A 15,822-nucleotide genomic window follows, 5' to 3' on the forward strand; every position below is an offset into this window, starting at 1 on the left:
GCCCCGTGGGTCTCAACCCTGCCTGATCCAGTGGTGGGGTAGCCCAGGGGCCCGTGGAGAGTTTGTTAGACGATATCCACTTACCTGGGAGAAGGACGGACGCACAACCTCAACAGTAAGCAGCACGACTAAAAAAATGCCATACCTCACTCCTTACTAGAGAAATGCAAACTATACCACGAAATGGTCAATGTTGGCGAGGCCGGGGCAGGGGGCACTCGTGCACCATTAGTGTAAACTTAAATTGCCGCAAACTTTAGGAGGAAAAATCAGATACAACCAGCTTCAAAGTGCACATAAACCTGCACAAATGTTCCACTGTCTGCAATTGCACCTGAAAGCCACAAGCAGACAGCAATATGTACAAGGATGTTCTTTGCAGCCTCACTCGTGAGCAGTAGAAACGAAGGCGGGGGAGGGGTCCTCGGTGGCGGGCTGTTTTTCAGAAATGTACATCCGGACCGGTGAGCACCACTGAAGGTGGACTGGGGGGGGGGGGGGGGGGGATGGAAAAGGCTGAGGGCGGAACTGAGCCAGGAAAGGAAAAGAGCACCTGCTGGCCATTCTTCTGTTCATTCACTGGCATCACTGAGCGCCTACTATGTGTCAGACAGTCCTCTAAGTGCTGGGGGTATAGGAGCGAAGAAAACACATTCCCTGTCTTTATGTGATTGTGTTCTTGTGAGTGATCCAAGCAGACGTAAAGAATAAATGCTGTGGTGGTGTCTGGGTGGCTCAGTTAAGTGTCCAACTCTTGATTTCGGCTCAGATCACGATCTCGCAGTTTGTGAGTTCGAGCCCCACATTGGGTTCCACGCCGAGAGTGCAGAGCCTGCTTGGGATTCTCTCTCCCTGCTCCACCACCACTCCTTCTCTCTCTCTCTTTCTCTCTCTCCCTCTCTCTCAAGTAAACTTAAAAAAAAATAAATGCCACGATAAAGGAGAAAAACAGCTACAGAAAGGGGAGATCAGTTCGGGCGGGGGGGATTTTAAATACAGTGGACACCTGGAGGGAGGGTATTCCAGGCAGAAGGAACCATGAGTGCAAAGGTCCTGAGGCTAATGCTTCCTAGGGCGTTTGGGGACCAGCAGATCTGTGGAGCTTCAGCTGAATGAAGGAAGGGGGAGTAGAGGTCTGGCCGGTACCCCACTGGGAAGAGGGGGGACCAATGCTGTAGGGCCTTGCAGGGCAGCCTGAGGACAACTCAGGGCATGTAGCTCAAGGCACAGAATGGGAACCCATCCAAATCTGAGTCTCCTTCATCTCTCCTCTTGCACCTGCCTCTCTTGCCATAATTTCCACCTTAGTCCATGGCACTTCTGTTCCTCCCCTCCACCCACCACTGCTGCGGATTGTTGCTAAACTCAAATCTGAAAAACCCTGGACTTCTTTTCCCTCCACTACCATGTGGGACAGTTCTCCTCCCTAATTCTTCAAATCCATTCACCTCTCTGCCTCTCAGTCCCATAGGACAAGTCCTTTCTTCTCTGGTCCTGCTGTGGGGACCAGAAAGGGAGTCCCAACTTGAGCCATCTCCATGCAGACCAGGGTGGAGTGGGGGAGGGGAGGTGCCAGGTAGACTTGGGCAAGACCCTTCACCCAGGCCCCTCTCTCAAAATAACAAGAGCAAACATATAGCCCCGACACCACACCAGGCACTCTTTTAAAAGCCTGATACTAAACATACAGCAGTGCTGGGAGGTGGGTATTGTTTAAGATGAGAAAAATTGAGGCACTGAGAGGTCACGTAGCTTGCCCAAGGTCACAGAGCTAACACGTAGCCGATCTGGAGTGTGAGCCTGGGCAAACCCACTTCCTAGTCCGTGCTCAGCCGATGAGGGTCTGTCGGCCCATGTCCCGTCCAAGGAGGCATGCACCACTTGGCACTAGTTGATTATTGCATAGGAAGGCAAGCCCAGAACTGCCTAGTTGTTCTGAGAAGAAACAGAATCCTAGAATTTGTATGTGAAATAATCCTACTTTCCGAAATGATTCAAATTTGTTTAAAACTATGCAGACAGGGGCATCTGGGTGGTTCCATCAGTTGAGCGTCCGATTCTTAATTTCAGCTCAGAGTCATGATCCCAGAGTCATGGGCTCTAGCCCCACATTGGGCTCCACGTTGAGTGTGGAGCCCTACTTAAGATTCTCTCTCTCGCTCTTTCTTGCTCTCTCTCTCTCTCTGCCCCTCTCCCCACTCGAGTGCACTCTCTCTCTCTACAATAAAAAATTGAGAAAATGTATAACTATACAGACAAAACAAAATACATCTGTGAGCCAGATTTGGCCCATGAGCCACCATTTTGTAAACTTCTGAGATACAGAATTTCTCCGCTTTGCATAAGCCACAGGAAAATAGAGGGAGGATAGTTTTTAACTAGCAGCATGGGCCTGGGGCTGCCATTGTTCCTCTGGCTTCTCACTGTTGTTCTTTTCATTTCTGAAGATCATGATCCCAGAAGCCCTGACTTCTATCATCTTCCTTTCTCTGGTTTTTATTTTCTCTCTCTCTCTCTCTTTTAAATATTTATTTATTTGTGGGGAAAGCGCAAGCAGGGGAGGGGCAAAGAGAGGGGGACAGAGGATCTGAAGCTGGGCTCTGCGCTGACAGGCTGACAGCAGCGAGCCGGATGTGGGGCTCGAACTCCTGAACTGGGAGATCGTGCCCTGAGCCAAAGTCAGGTGCTCAACCAACTGAGCTACCCAGGTGCTCCTCCTTTCTCTGGTTTTTAAAACCAGAGGGCAGAAGCTGAGGGGCTCCGATCCTTCCCACCTGCTTTACTTCTCAGGCTGGGAACCATGTCTCTAGGTTGCTGAGCGGGAGTCCCTTGGCTAACATCCTCCTCTCTCTGAGGTCCGTAAGTTTGGGCACAGGGCAGGAAACCTGGGATAGAGATCGTAAAGCCATCAGATAGGACGCTGTCCAGCGCGGTTTCACCTCAAGGCCTCCACCCTTGTTTTTCCCCTCTCCCTGGAATGCTCTTTCCCCAGATTTTCCCATGGCTGGCTCCCAAATGTCACCTCTCCAGAGGGGCTTTCTCTCTGTTGAAATTAGTACCCCCTCCCAGCTTTACCTCTGCTCAATCTCATCATCACCCGCTTTATCTTCATAGTATTTACCACTCTATGAAATGATACTGTCTTCCCCTCTAGAGTGTCAGCCCTCTGCCCTCCTCGGTTCCAGAATTCTCCCTGGCCGGCACGGTCTCTCTTAGCAAAACGCTTGCACCGTGCCTTCCTCGCTCGCTCTGGGCTGCGAAGCTAGAACGCAAACGCCTCCGGCAGTGCTGACGCCCTGAGCACCCCCTGCAGGCCAAAGGGCGTCACTGCTCCAGCCAGGCACAAACACCACGACCCCGCACGGGACCCGTGTCCGCTTTATTCCGAGGGCGGGAGCAAGGAGCTGCCCCACCGAGGGGGGCGTGGTCAGAGCCTGGTGCTTCGGCTTGGTGGGCGGGGCCTAAGGGAGTGGCCAGTAAGGAGGGCTTGCAGTTCAGGGTACGTGGTGGGGTGGGCGTGTTCCAGGTCTGGGGGCGTGGCCCACCGGGCGCCCGCAGGTGGGCGGGGCCTCGCTAGGTCCACCCGCGGCCTACATGCCCCGCACTATCCCGTTGTTTTCTAAGTCGGTAAGGTTGCCCCGCAGGTTCTGCTCCTCTTCGAAAGCCTTGAACAGTGAGTTGAAGTTGCCGGCTCCAAAACCCTGGAGCGGGAGAGAGAAGGTGAGCTGCAGGCCCAGAAAGCCAGCCATGCTACCCTGCATGCTCCCGAGGGCTGTCGGAGACAGGTGGTACCTGGTGGTTGTGGCGCTGGATGACTTCCAGGAAGAGCGTGGGACGATCCTGCACGGGCTTGGTGAAGATCTGCAAGAGGTAGCCTTTCTCATCGTAGTCTACCAGGATTTTCAGCTCCTAGGTAGGAGACAGGGGGCAGGGTTAGGGGGGCGGCTGGCTCACCCGTCTAACGTGGCACGGTGGGGTCTTTAGAAAGTCCCTAAGGGGATGCCTGGGTGGCTCAGTGGGATAAGCGTCTGACTTGATTTCTGCTCAGGGCATGACCTCATGGTTTGTAGGATCGAGCCCGCCTCCGGGCCTGAGCTGATAGCACAGAGCCTGCTTGGGATTCTCTCTCTCCCTGTCTCCCTCCTCCTCCCCACCTCTCTCTCTGTCCCTCTCTTTCTCTCAAAGTAAATAAACATTTAAAAAATAAAAACCAAAAAAAGAAAGTCCATAAGAGCTCCTGCACCTGAAAGCCAAGAAAAGACCCCATTCTCCCGCTGTTCCAGACACTTCCAAATAGATCTCTAAATTGTCCTGTTACCACCCACCTGCCTCAGTCCCTATGCCAGCCACCATCAAGGCTGTCCTGGACCACTCCAGTCACCTCACCTCTACACAGGTCCCCATGTTTCCCTCTTGCCTTCTTGCAATCCATCCTCCCCACAGACATCCAAGGGATCTTTCAAAAATCAGATGGTGTCAGGGCGCCTGGGTGGCTCAGTCGGCTAGGCAACCAACTTCAGCTCAGGTCATAATCTTCACAATTTATGGGTTCCCAGCCCTGCGTCTGGCTCTGTGCTGACAGTGTGGAGCCTGAAGCTTGCTGTGTCTCCCTCTCTCTCTGGCCCTCCCCTGCTCATGCTGTGTGTGTCTCTCCCTCCCAAAAATAAATAGGGGCGCCTGGGTGGTTCAGTCGGTTAAGCGTCCGACTTCGGCTCAGGTCACGATCTCGCGGTCCGCGGGTTCGAGCCCCGCGTCGGGCTCTGGGCTGATGGCTCAGAGCTCAGAGCCTGGAGCCTGCTTCCGATTCTGTGTTTCCCTCTCTCTCTGCCCCTCCCCTGTTCATGCTGTGTCTCTCTCTGTCTGAAAAATGAATAAACGTTAAAAAAAATGTTTTTTTAAAATAAATAAACATAAAAAATAATTTAAAAAATTGGATGGTGTCATTCCCCTGTTTAAAATCCTCCAGTGGAAATCAGAACTCTCATATGTTGCTTGGTGGGAATGTAAAATAGTGCAGCCTTTATGGAAAACTGCAGATTCCTCAGAAGGTTAAACATAGGGTTACCGTATAACCCAGCAATTTCAGTCCTAGGTATAAACCCAAGAGAATGAAAAACATGTCCACACAAAAATTCGTATGAGAATGATTATAGCAGCATTACTTACAATGGCCCCAAAGTGGAAACATGCCAATGTCCATCAACTGATGAACAGATAAGAAAAATGTGATATATCCATATAATGGACTACGATTCAGCCACGAAAAGGCAGAAGCACTGACACCTGCTACCACACAGATGAACCCTGAAAACATAATGCTGAGTGAAAGAAGCCAGACACAAAAGATCACATATTGTACGATGCCATTTATATGACACGTCCAGAAGAGGCAAATCCAGTGAGACAGAAGATGGGTGAGTGCTTGCCTAGGGCTGCAGGGAGGAAGGTGATGAGGGGTGTGAGGTTTCTTTTTAGGGTGATGAAAAACGCCCTGAAATTGATTTTGATGATAGCTACACAACATAGTGGGTAGTTAAAAAACCACTGAATTGTATACTTTTAAAGAGTGCCTTATATGTTATGTGACCTATATACGGATAAGGCTGTTAAAAAACAAACCAAACAAACAAACAAACACAAAAACAAACAAACAAACAAACAAAACCCCCAAACCCTCCATTGGTTTCTGGCCATAGAAGAACAAGATCCAAACTCTTAAAGAATCTACAAGAGGAATCAGCCCCAGGCTACCTCTATGACCTAGGCCAGTCCTCAAACACTTCCTTTCATCCATTCTTGCCTTATTTCCATTCCTCAGACACTTGGAACTTGCTCCTGACTCACGACCTCTGTGCTTGCTCTTCCCCTAGCCCTTCACACAGCCATCTCCTGCTTATTGTTTCGAGTTCACTGAAATGTCACCTCCTCAGAGAGGCCCTCCTAGATCACCTCTGGTGCAGTAGCCCCAGATCATTCTCTGTCGTAGCCTGTTTTAACTTTCTACACAGCACCAACTCTCTCTCTGATGGTGTTTGTGTTATTACTTGTTTGTTATCTGTCTCCCCGCTAGACCGCAAGTCCCATGGTGGCAGGGACCCAGTCTGGTTTTCCTCTTGTGTCCCAGTGCCTGATGCAGGGTAGAGGCTTAGACAATATTTGTGAGGCAAGATGAAACTCAGGGCTCATTCTCCCCATCTCAAACTCAAGGATCCTGCACTCGCCTCACCTCCAGGACATCAATGTTCTCCTTCACTCGGATCTTGGCAGACTTGAGCTTCTCCCGCAGTTGTTTGTAGTATGTTGATGGAACACCCAAGAACTCCATGCCTCTCTCTCTCAAGTGGCGAATCTGTCTCAGAGTAGGGTCAAGGTCAGTCTCCTCTCTCCATGCTCAACACCCCTAGCCAGGAGGAGGCAGAGTCCCTATCCTAGCTTCCCCTACCTGCCAGGATGCATCCCTGTGACCTCATGCCCTTCCTCTTCTGGACCTTGTGGGCCCCATTAGAACCACAGCAATCGCAGGGCACCTGGGTGACTCAGTCGGTTGAGAGCCCGACTTCAGCCCATGTCATGATCTCACGGTTTGTGGGTTCGAGCCCCGCGTCGGGCTCTGTGCCGACAGCTCAGAGCTGGAACCTGCTTCGGATTCTGTGTCTCCCTCTCTCTCTGCCCCTCCCCTGCTCACACTCTGTTTCTCTCTCTCTCTCAAAAATAAATAAACATTAAAAAAACTTGTTAAAAAAGAACAGCAATCACTAACATTTATGGAATTCTCATTATGTATCTATCTCAAGCACTTTCCGTGTGTTGCCTCATTATGTCCACGCAGTAAGTTTTTGAGGTATCCAAACAATTATCCCTATTTCATAGCTGGGGACACTGAGGCATTGAGAGATTAAATATCTATTCTCAACGTAGTAGTCAGAGTGATTTTATTAAAAACTACAAGTTAGGAGGTGCCTGGGTGGCTTAGTTGGTTGAGCATCCGACTTCTGCTCAGGTCATGATCTCACGGGTGATGAGTTTGAGCCCTGTGTCGGGCTCTGTGCTGACAGCTCAGCGCCTGGAGCCTGCTTCGGATTCTGTGTCTCCCTCTCTCTCTGACCTTCCCCGGCTCACGCTCTGTCTCTCTCTCTCAAAAATAAAATAAAATAAAATAAAATAAAATAAAATAAAATAAAATAAAATAAAATAGTAAAATAAACTCTAAAAAAATTAAAAAATACAAGTTAGGGGTGCCTAGGTGGCTGTCGGTTAAGCTTCTAACTCTTGATTTCATCTCAGGTCATGCTCTCACGGTTCATGAGATCAAGCCCCACATCGGGGCTTGGGATTCCCTGCTTGGGATTCTCTCTCTTTCTCTGTCCCTTTTCTGCTCATGCGCTCTCTCTCTCTCTCTCTCTCTCTCTCTCTCTCAAAATAAATAAATAAATAACTTAAAAAAATAAAAAAATAAATTAAAAATACAGGTGAAATCATGTCACTTCTCTGCTTACCTCACAGTGATGTCCTCAGAGTCAAGTTCAAAGCCCTCACCATCTGCCCTCAATTCCACCTTCTGACCTCATCTCCTACCTCCTCTCCCTCGCCCATTCTGTTCTAGCCGTGCTGATCTCCTGGCTGTGCCTTCAACCTTCCTCTGCCCTGCTTGTCCCTTCTGCTTGGGGCACTTTTCCCAGGTGTCCACAGGCTTCCCTTCTTACAAGCCTACGTTCTCAGATGCCTCCTTCTCAATGTGGCCTTTCACGACCGTCCTATTAAATGTGCACTGTCACCATCTAATATATGTATTTTACTTGTTGCCTCCATAAGGGCAGAGACTATTGTTTTGTTGGCTGAGGTATCCTAAGTACCTAAAAGGGTGCTTGGCATATAATAGGTGCCCAGTACACATCTATTGGATGGGTGAATGAATGAACAAATGAACAAAGTTGCCAGGGTCATACAGTGAATTTCCGGTTAGGCCAGGATGGAATGGGGCAGTTCAGGCTCCTGTCCACTCTGATGTACTGCCACGTAGGGAATAGGTAGGACCCAGTCTCTCCAAGGGCTGGTTCCACAGACTCAGCACATTTAATTTGGCTCAAAGGACCTAATCCACCTTGTAGCCTAATATCTTCATTTTCAAGGTGAGGCAACTGAAGCCCAGAGAGGGGGTTGAATCCCCCAGGGACACACAGAAGTCACTTGCAGAACTAAGACTAGAATCCAGGCTTCCTCTTACTCTGGCACCTGCTACTTTTAAAGCCAGCAGAGAAACTGTTCTGCAGAGAACCTGAACTCTCTGGGGTGGGAATGTGCCTGGACGTGAGTGGCAGCAATCAGTCAGGGAGCCGGGCCAGCCATCTGGGCCGGTGAAGACGCCCTAGGATTGCTACTACCCGCCCCCCATGCTCTCCTCCATTTTGCAGAGATTGGCTCTGGAGCTGAATTAGGACCAGGAATGAGCTTCTAACCGCTGTGATGATGTCTTGGGTCTTGAGAGCAATGTGCTGGACCCCAGGGCCCCCATTATAGTCCACATATTCCTGTGGGAGGAAACAAGGAAAACACTGTCATTGGCCCCTGTCACCCACACCGCAGCCCCTGCAAGAGCCTTGAAACCTCCTTCCTGCTTTCTTTTTCCCCAACCAGGCCCCCGGGGTCCAGGGAAGGCCCCACCTGGATCTGGGACTTCTTCTTGCCCGGTGCTGGCTCATTAATGGGCATCTTGATGGACTCCTCATAATTGGCCACCACGATTGAGCGCAGAGAGCTGTATTCTGTGTGCACCTGTGTGTCGTCCACAGACCAGAAACGATGGAACTGCAGATTCTTCAGGTACCTGCGGGGTGGCATAAGGACCCAGTGGCTCTGAGCGCCAGCCGGGGACTGGCTCCCTGTCTCTATTTCCACCTTCCAGAATACCCCCCGCCCCGCCCCGAGCAGGCTCCAAAAAGGAACCACCGTTCACTTACATCATATACCTCATAGACCTGTACCTTTATTATGACAATTTTCTTTCGGATGCAAGTGAAGTGTCTTGTAACAACACCCGTGTAGTATGGCAAAGGTCCAACAGATAGAAGTGCTTTGAGAAGGGCACTTGCTCCTAATTTGCACAAGGGCACTGTTTGGGGAGTGACAGACTGCCTCCAGGTCTCCCAGGACTGTGACCCCCTCTGTGCCGAGGTTCCGCAAGGTTCGTCAGAGAGAAGACCTTTCCATCACTTTGAGCCTCAAAGCCCCTGGACTCCACGGTGATGGTTTTACAGGGAGAAGATGCCTCGGTGACATAAGGCTAGGCTCCCGCGCCCTTGTGGCCCCATTTCCCACGTTAGTGTCTTGAGGCAAGAACGGGGGGGGGGGGGGGGCGGGCCTGACTCCTTTGCGCGGAGGGGTTGGGCCGGGACTCACCAGTCTGAGGCAGACTCCATCTCCTGATCAGGCTGGTTTCCCACAATGTGGTCGATAATCTCCAGACTGCAGCTGGGCCTGGGGGAAGGAAGCCGTTAGGCAGTGAGGATGGGGCTATTTCCTCAGTCTCCCCTTCCCGCTGTAATAGCTCGAGTGACATAGGACTACCAGAGGCAGCCGTTCGTGTCAGCTCACACACTCTTACTAGCCCCATTTGACAAATAGGGAACTGAGGCAGAGGGAAACGAAGTAACTGCTGAGGTTAAATGGCTATAAAATGACAGAGCCAGGGTTTGAACCCAGGCAGTTACGTCCAGAGCCTATGTTCTTAGCCTCTGTGCTACCCCTTCAAGCCACCCTTGGGGACCCTCGGGAGTTCCCCGGCAGGCTCCCAGATGCTCTGTCTCCTCAGAGAAGCCCCGTCTGCATGGAGGATCAGGGAAGTGCTTTCCACCACCCACCCTTCTCTACTCCCCTCTCCCGGGCCTGAGGCGTACGCACAGCTTGGAAAGTAGGGGGTCCACGAATGCTGGGGCCTCGAATCCAGGCAAGAACCGGCCAGTATAGTTCATCTTTTCCACCAGGGTGTGTGTCGTGTCCCCGTACTATGGGTGGAAAACAGCCCAGCTTGGCCCCTGAGCCCTCATCCCCACTGAGGCTGGGCCACATGTCACGATGCCAACACAGCTCCCGCCCGGGTCTGACCCCAGCTCAAGATGGTCACCTCCCCCTTTCTGAAACGAATTGCCACGTGCCATGTGTTCGGGACTTTAACGGTCTGCCTGCCGCACCCCCCCACCTCCCCGCCCCCTGGGCCCAGGATCTGTGAGGGCAAGGCCGAGGTTTGGCTCATCATGGTATCCTCAGCACCTAGGGCAGTGCCTGGCAAGTAGTAGGGGCTCAAGAAAAATGTGTTGGCTAAGTGAGAATGATGAGGGCATTGGATCAAATTGTACCCAAGGGTTCTTTCAGTCATCTTAATGATCTTTAATCTGCACTTAACCTTGAGGTGATGGGACCTGTGATTGTCTCTGTACGACAGTAACACAGCCTTGGAAATCTTTGCTGAGTGTCTGCGACATGCCAGGCACTGTTGTTCGAAATGCTGTGCACAAATGAGCTCATCTGAGCCTCGCAATGACCCTGGCTGGGGTTATAGTTGAAGACACTGGAGGCACAGAAGAGTTAAGTAGCCTGTCGCGCGTCACACACGCGGTCCAGCTGCAGGCCCTGCAGCCTGAGTCACAGAGAGGTGGCGTGCTTTGTCCAAAGTCACACAGCTGGAAGAGGGCGGGGCTTCTCCAGACCCCACTCAACCCCTTCTGCAGAGCCCCTGCCTTGAGGGAGAACGTCTGCGTCGAGGCACAAGGGCGGGAGGGTAGGATAGAGCGGTGGGGGGGGGGGGGGGGGAGGGGGGGTGCGCGAGGATGGTGTGGGGAATCCTGGCATCTCAGGGGAGCGGACAGCAGGAGGGGTAGGGGCACCGAAGTTAACTCACCGTCTGTAGCACAGCCAATTTCACCTTCCCGAATTTATCTTGCTCTATCCAGGGCTCCCGCACGATTTTGGCGCCCCGTTCCCGGGCTTTCTGCAGAGGAGATGGGTCAGGAAGGCGGTTAAGTGCTGGACCCTCCCGGAGCCCTTGCCGGCTCCCCCTCGGTCCAGCCTCTGCGGGACTTCCCCACCTCGTCCTGCCACGGGCTCCTCCGGTTTTTCCAGCCCCGGGCGGGAAATACAGCCAGCTTCAGCTACCGCCCCTGACACCCATGCCTTGTGCCCGTCTGGCAAATAGGGAAACTGAGACCCGGGCCCAGGGTTGGGGCTATGAGAGACAAACCAGGTGGGGGTGGGAGCGTGTCCCATCTGCACTAACCCACTCTGTGGCCCTTCCCCCTCTCCAGTCCTCAGCTTCCCCATCTGTAAAACAGGTGGTTGGATAGGAAGAATCCGACGGGCATTTATCGAGCACCTGTGTCAGACCCTTGCCAGGCACCCTTACATGCATGACTCCTGCATTCATTTAGCAAAACCTGACTGCATAGCTGTGCTTATCACATATCAGGCATCAGTGAAGGTAGTAACCTCTTCCACCCTCACAGCAACATTACAGGAAAGGTACTGTGATTGTCTCCATTTTATGGTTGAGGAAACAGAGGCGCAGAGAAGTTAAGTCACTTGCCCAAAGTCTCACAGATAATAAGATTCAGACCCGGGCAGTCTGGCTCTGGAGTCTATGCTCTGAACCTCCAAGCTGCTTCTCGAATAGGGTGTTTGGTTCAGAGTCGCGCGCGAGAAGTCGTAATTATGATCTCATTTCCTCGGGGTAGACCTCAGTGAGGTAGGTGCTCTGATTGTCCCCATTTTACAGATGTGGAAACTGAGGCTCGGAGAGACGACATGCAGCTGGCAAGGTGGAGCTCAGGTGTGCATCACAGCAGTGTCTGGGGTTGTCACCCCAACACGGCAGGTCCTCCGGCCCTGACCTACAGGGGACCCTGTGACAGACCGAGGGCAGCCCAGAAGCCGTCTCACCTGCACGATGTAGTCACAGTCTTCCACCTCAAATGCGATGTCCTTCACTCCATCGCCGTGTTTTACCAGGTGGTCGCCCATCTCTGTGGCCGGTAGGGGAGGTCATGGCGCTAGAGCCATGGCCCCCTCCCCCCTCCCCTCTACTGTCAGTCCCCGGGTTCCATCTCCTTCTAGGCTGGGGAACCCTCCCTGGACTGGACCCACTCCTTTGTTCCTTACCCTTCCCCCACAATAGCTTGTCTTCACCCCCTGGTACCCTGAGCCCCCGGGGCCTCCTTACCTTTGTTCCAGGGGTTGAGGGCGGAGGAGAAGACAAACACGATCTAAGAACACAGAGGAGAAAGGAGGGGTAGCTGGTGGCTCAGGAGAGCACCTGGCGATGTATTACCATCCCCTCCTCCCTGCCCACCTGGGAGACACCCCAGGACCACAGCACCCCTCCCAGCCGGGCAGGATTCCTTAACCCTGGGTTCCAGCTCCGTCTCTGCCTTAGCTTCTCCCTGAGATGAGCTCTTGGCTCTGGCCCCCCCAGGGGAGGAAATCCCCAGGGGTCCCGGGGACCAGGGCACTGCTCGGACTTTCAGTTCTGATGTCTGAGGCCTCCGCCAACTTATCAGGAACATCTGTGAGGCCAGCGTTGGGCCAGGCCAAGGAGATGACACTAACGTCCGTGTTGCAAGTTGTACAAAGGTGCCCGTGGAGGGGAGAGTGGGGGCTCTCAGCCCATGTTCTCTTAGCTCCACCAGACGTCCCGGGAGAGAACCGGGTCGGCCTGGGGAAAGGGCCTCCTGGTCTACTTCACCCAGAGGCACCAGAGCCCTAAGGAGACTCAGAGACCAGCAAGGGCAGAGAAGGCAAGTGGGAGCCTCCTGGGTGAGTGGGGTCCTGGGGTGGCGACTCACCTTGCCTTGCTTGATCACGTGGCTGACCACCTCCCGGGAACCCGTCTCCAGGCCCTTGTAGGCCAGGGGTTCAAAGCCCATCTTGTTACAGTAGAATGACGCAGCCTAAATCACAGAGTTGCAACCGGGTTCCTGAGGGCCAGCCTGGGGGGCCCCCAGCTGAGAGCCTCCAGTCCCCCTAAGACTGTCTGCCCTGTGGCCCCAGGCACAGAGTCCGTCCTGCGAAGAAAGGCTACTGCCTGGCCCATTCTGATGTCAGATAAGTTTCCTGCTGGGGTCTGAGGCCCTGATTGTGTAATTAGGATCCAAAGAGTGTCTGTCTTTCCTGGGATGGTCCCAACACTGGCCCTGATCCTCCCCACTCAGGGGCCAATCACAGCCCCTACTGGAGGCCCGCCCTTGTCCAGGAGGCTCTCTTGCCTGCCCTCTGCCCTCTCCAGTTCCCGGCCCCAGCTTTTACCTGCTTGGCATTGCCAACCCAGAAGGTCACGGAGTGGAAATGGAGGAATCGGCCCCTCGCAGGCTGCAGAAGGAGAGAAGGGGAGAGGCTAAGTCTCTGGAGGCGGGTCTAGAAAAGTGCGGATGGAGAGGTGTCGTCTAATCACTTTCCTTGTGCCGGCCTTCATTCCAGAACCGAGAAACCAAACACCCTGCGGCCTTGCCAAGCCTCAAGAGACGTTTCTCACGTAGAGACTGGTAGAGATTGAGCTCCTGGGGGTTAGGATCAGAAAGCCCCCACAGGAGCCCTGCCCAGGTCTCCCAGAGGGGAGCTGCCGTTTGCTACAGCCACACGGGTTTAAAGTTAAACCTTAGAAAGAACTTCCAGGGCTGGCAGGCTGGCTCAGTCGGAAAAGCATATGACTCTTGACCTCAGGGTCATAAGTTTGAGCCCCATGTCGGGGGAGAGATTATATTTAAAAAAAAAAAATCTAGAAAGAACTTCTAGACAGGATTAATAGATTGGTAGAAATTTAAGAAGAAGAGGTAAAATTTTTCTTAGCAGGGCCAGGCTGAGTCCTGCTAAGTCTTTGGGGGACGGGGACGGGCAGAGATGAACCTGAGCAAGCATCTTGGACGTCACACACCCACCGAAGTTCCCTTCCTGCTCTTTGCTGACATCCCAGTCTCCCGGGGCCCTGACCCCACATCTCCCCTCCTGCTTACCTTCTCTCCTTTGTTGCTGTAAGTCGTCTGAGGAGAAAGAAAAGGACAGTAAGACTCGGAGGCTCAGATACAAGGCACGTGTCTGGAAGTCTCACCGCAGATGTCACCAGGGGGAGGCTGCCATGGCCGCCGGCAGGCACTTACCATGATTAATCGAGGTCAAACTTCCTGCTCTAAGACTGAGACAAGAGGCCAGTGGAGTGCTGTTCACAAGTATTTAACTCCGAACAGGTCCCGCCCCTGGGCTCCTGGCCTTCCTAGGGGTGGGCGGGAGCTGATCCCAGTGCTGGAAGCACCTAGGCCTGGGAGCCTCTGATCTAGCCGCAGCCTCATTGGACAGGGTGATGCTGTCGGGCCCAGAGAAGGGGTGTGACCCCCAAGGCCAATAGCCAGCAGCGCAGGGCCACGGCAAAGAGCCAAGGGCACACTCCAGTACCCCAGGCTGGGACTGTTTTCTCTGTCCATCAGAATAGAAAGCTCAGAAGTCAAGGCCAGATGGAGTGCAGTGGTCGCTCCAGAATTCTTGTTTAGGGAGAATTTGAGGGGGGATAGGGGCTGGTCTTGAAGCCCTGAATGCATAGCGAGTGCGTGGTTTATAATTAGGTAAAAGGGCCATACTCCATGGTGGTTAGAGGCATGGGTATGGGGTTTGGATCCTGGCCCTGCTACAAACTATGTAACTGGGGAAAGTCATGGAACCCCTCTGAGCCTCAGTCTCCCCATGTGTAAAATGGAAGCCATAATAGTGTGGTTGGGATTAAGTGAGATAAAGCATAAGTTTTTGGAATAGCGCCTGGTGCGCGGAAAGGTCACTTGTTAACGCTGGTCATGATTACTTATGTTCCTTTAGGGCTCTCGGCAACTGATGGAGAATAGGGGGCCTTGGCGTTGCCACAGCCTGAGTATTGGGAAAGAGGTTATGGTCCTGTCCCCTGCCCCAGGTTCGCAATATCTGCAGACTGGTGGGAAGGTGGAGCTAATGGCTCTCAGAGGAGGAATGCCAGGACCCTCCTAAGCAGCCCCACGCCCGGGTCCTCAGGTCTCAGGTCTCACTTTCCTGAAAGATGGAATGGTGGCTGCTGGCCAGCCATGGCATTCACCTGAGGGTCCCAGGACAGCCTGCCGCCTCTTGTTCCACCCCAGTCCCCAGAACTCTGTTGCTGAGCCATCCTTCCCTTTTCTCGGGGAACTTACTTTTCAACTATCCTCATTGCCTGGAAACTTTTTCTAGTCTCTCATGCTTACGGTGTTGGCTCATGACTGTGTTATGACCCCCTACCCTCTTGCATTTGGGCTCCCCAAATGTCCTGCATCAAGCCTTTTTTGCCCCTCTTTCTTTTGTTTTGTTTTGTTTTCTTTTCTTTTTTTAAGTTTATTTTTGACAGAGAGAGAGAGAGAGAGAGACAAAGCATGCGTGGGGGAGGGGCAGAGAGAGAGAGGGAGACACAGAATCTGAAACAGGCTCCAGGCTCTGAGCTGTCAACACAGAGCCCGATGTGGGGCTCGAACTCACGGACCGCAAGATCGTGACTTGAGCCGAAGTCGGACGCTCAACCAACTGAGCCACCCAGGAGCCCCCCTCTTTTTCTTTTCAGTATGTAAAAACAAATCAGCGTGAGTGGTAATGCCTTTAAGGATCATTTGATCCAACATTAGCATATTTCAGGTGAGACAAACTAACAGTAAGAAAGTGCTGGAGGCTACTCTCCTCTTTCCTTCTTCCCTCCCATGCCTTTCTCTCCTCACCAGGGAGCAGAGAGTGGCTTGTGCCAGGGAGGAACCCCCCTTCCGCCTTCCTCAGCAAACCCTATCAGCTCCCCGCTCCCAA

General features: G+C 52.8%; 1 protein-coding gene across 1 annotated transcript; it reads right to left on the reverse strand.

The window, feature by feature from the left end:
* Positions 1-3,360: 3,360 nt before the first annotated feature.
* HPD (4-hydroxyphenylpyruvate dioxygenase) lies at positions 3,361-14,217 on the reverse strand. The gene is made up of 14 exons (XM_058691320.1): positions 14,139-14,217; positions 13,995-14,021; positions 13,291-13,353; positions 12,831-12,935; positions 12,209-12,251; positions 11,929-12,011; positions 10,895-10,984; positions 9,898-10,001; positions 9,397-9,474; positions 8,662-8,824; positions 8,457-8,528; positions 6,227-6,349; positions 3,793-3,909; positions 3,361-3,701 (listed from the first exon to the last, which is right to left on the reverse strand). Exons 1-14 carry the CDS (start codon positions 14,139-14,141, stop codon positions 3,591-3,593), a joined length of 1,182 nt encoding a protein of 393 aa, XP_058547303.1. The 5' UTR covers positions 14,142-14,217; the 3' UTR covers positions 3,361-3,590.
* Between the last annotated feature and the right edge of the window lie 1,605 nt (positions 14,218-15,822).

This window comes from Neofelis nebulosa, chromosome 11 (genome assembly GCF_028018385.1).
Source record: "Neofelis nebulosa isolate mNeoNeb1 chromosome 11, mNeoNeb1.pri, whole genome shotgun sequence".
Lineage (NCBI taxonomy): Eukaryota > Metazoa > Chordata > Mammalia > Carnivora > Felidae > Neofelis > Neofelis nebulosa.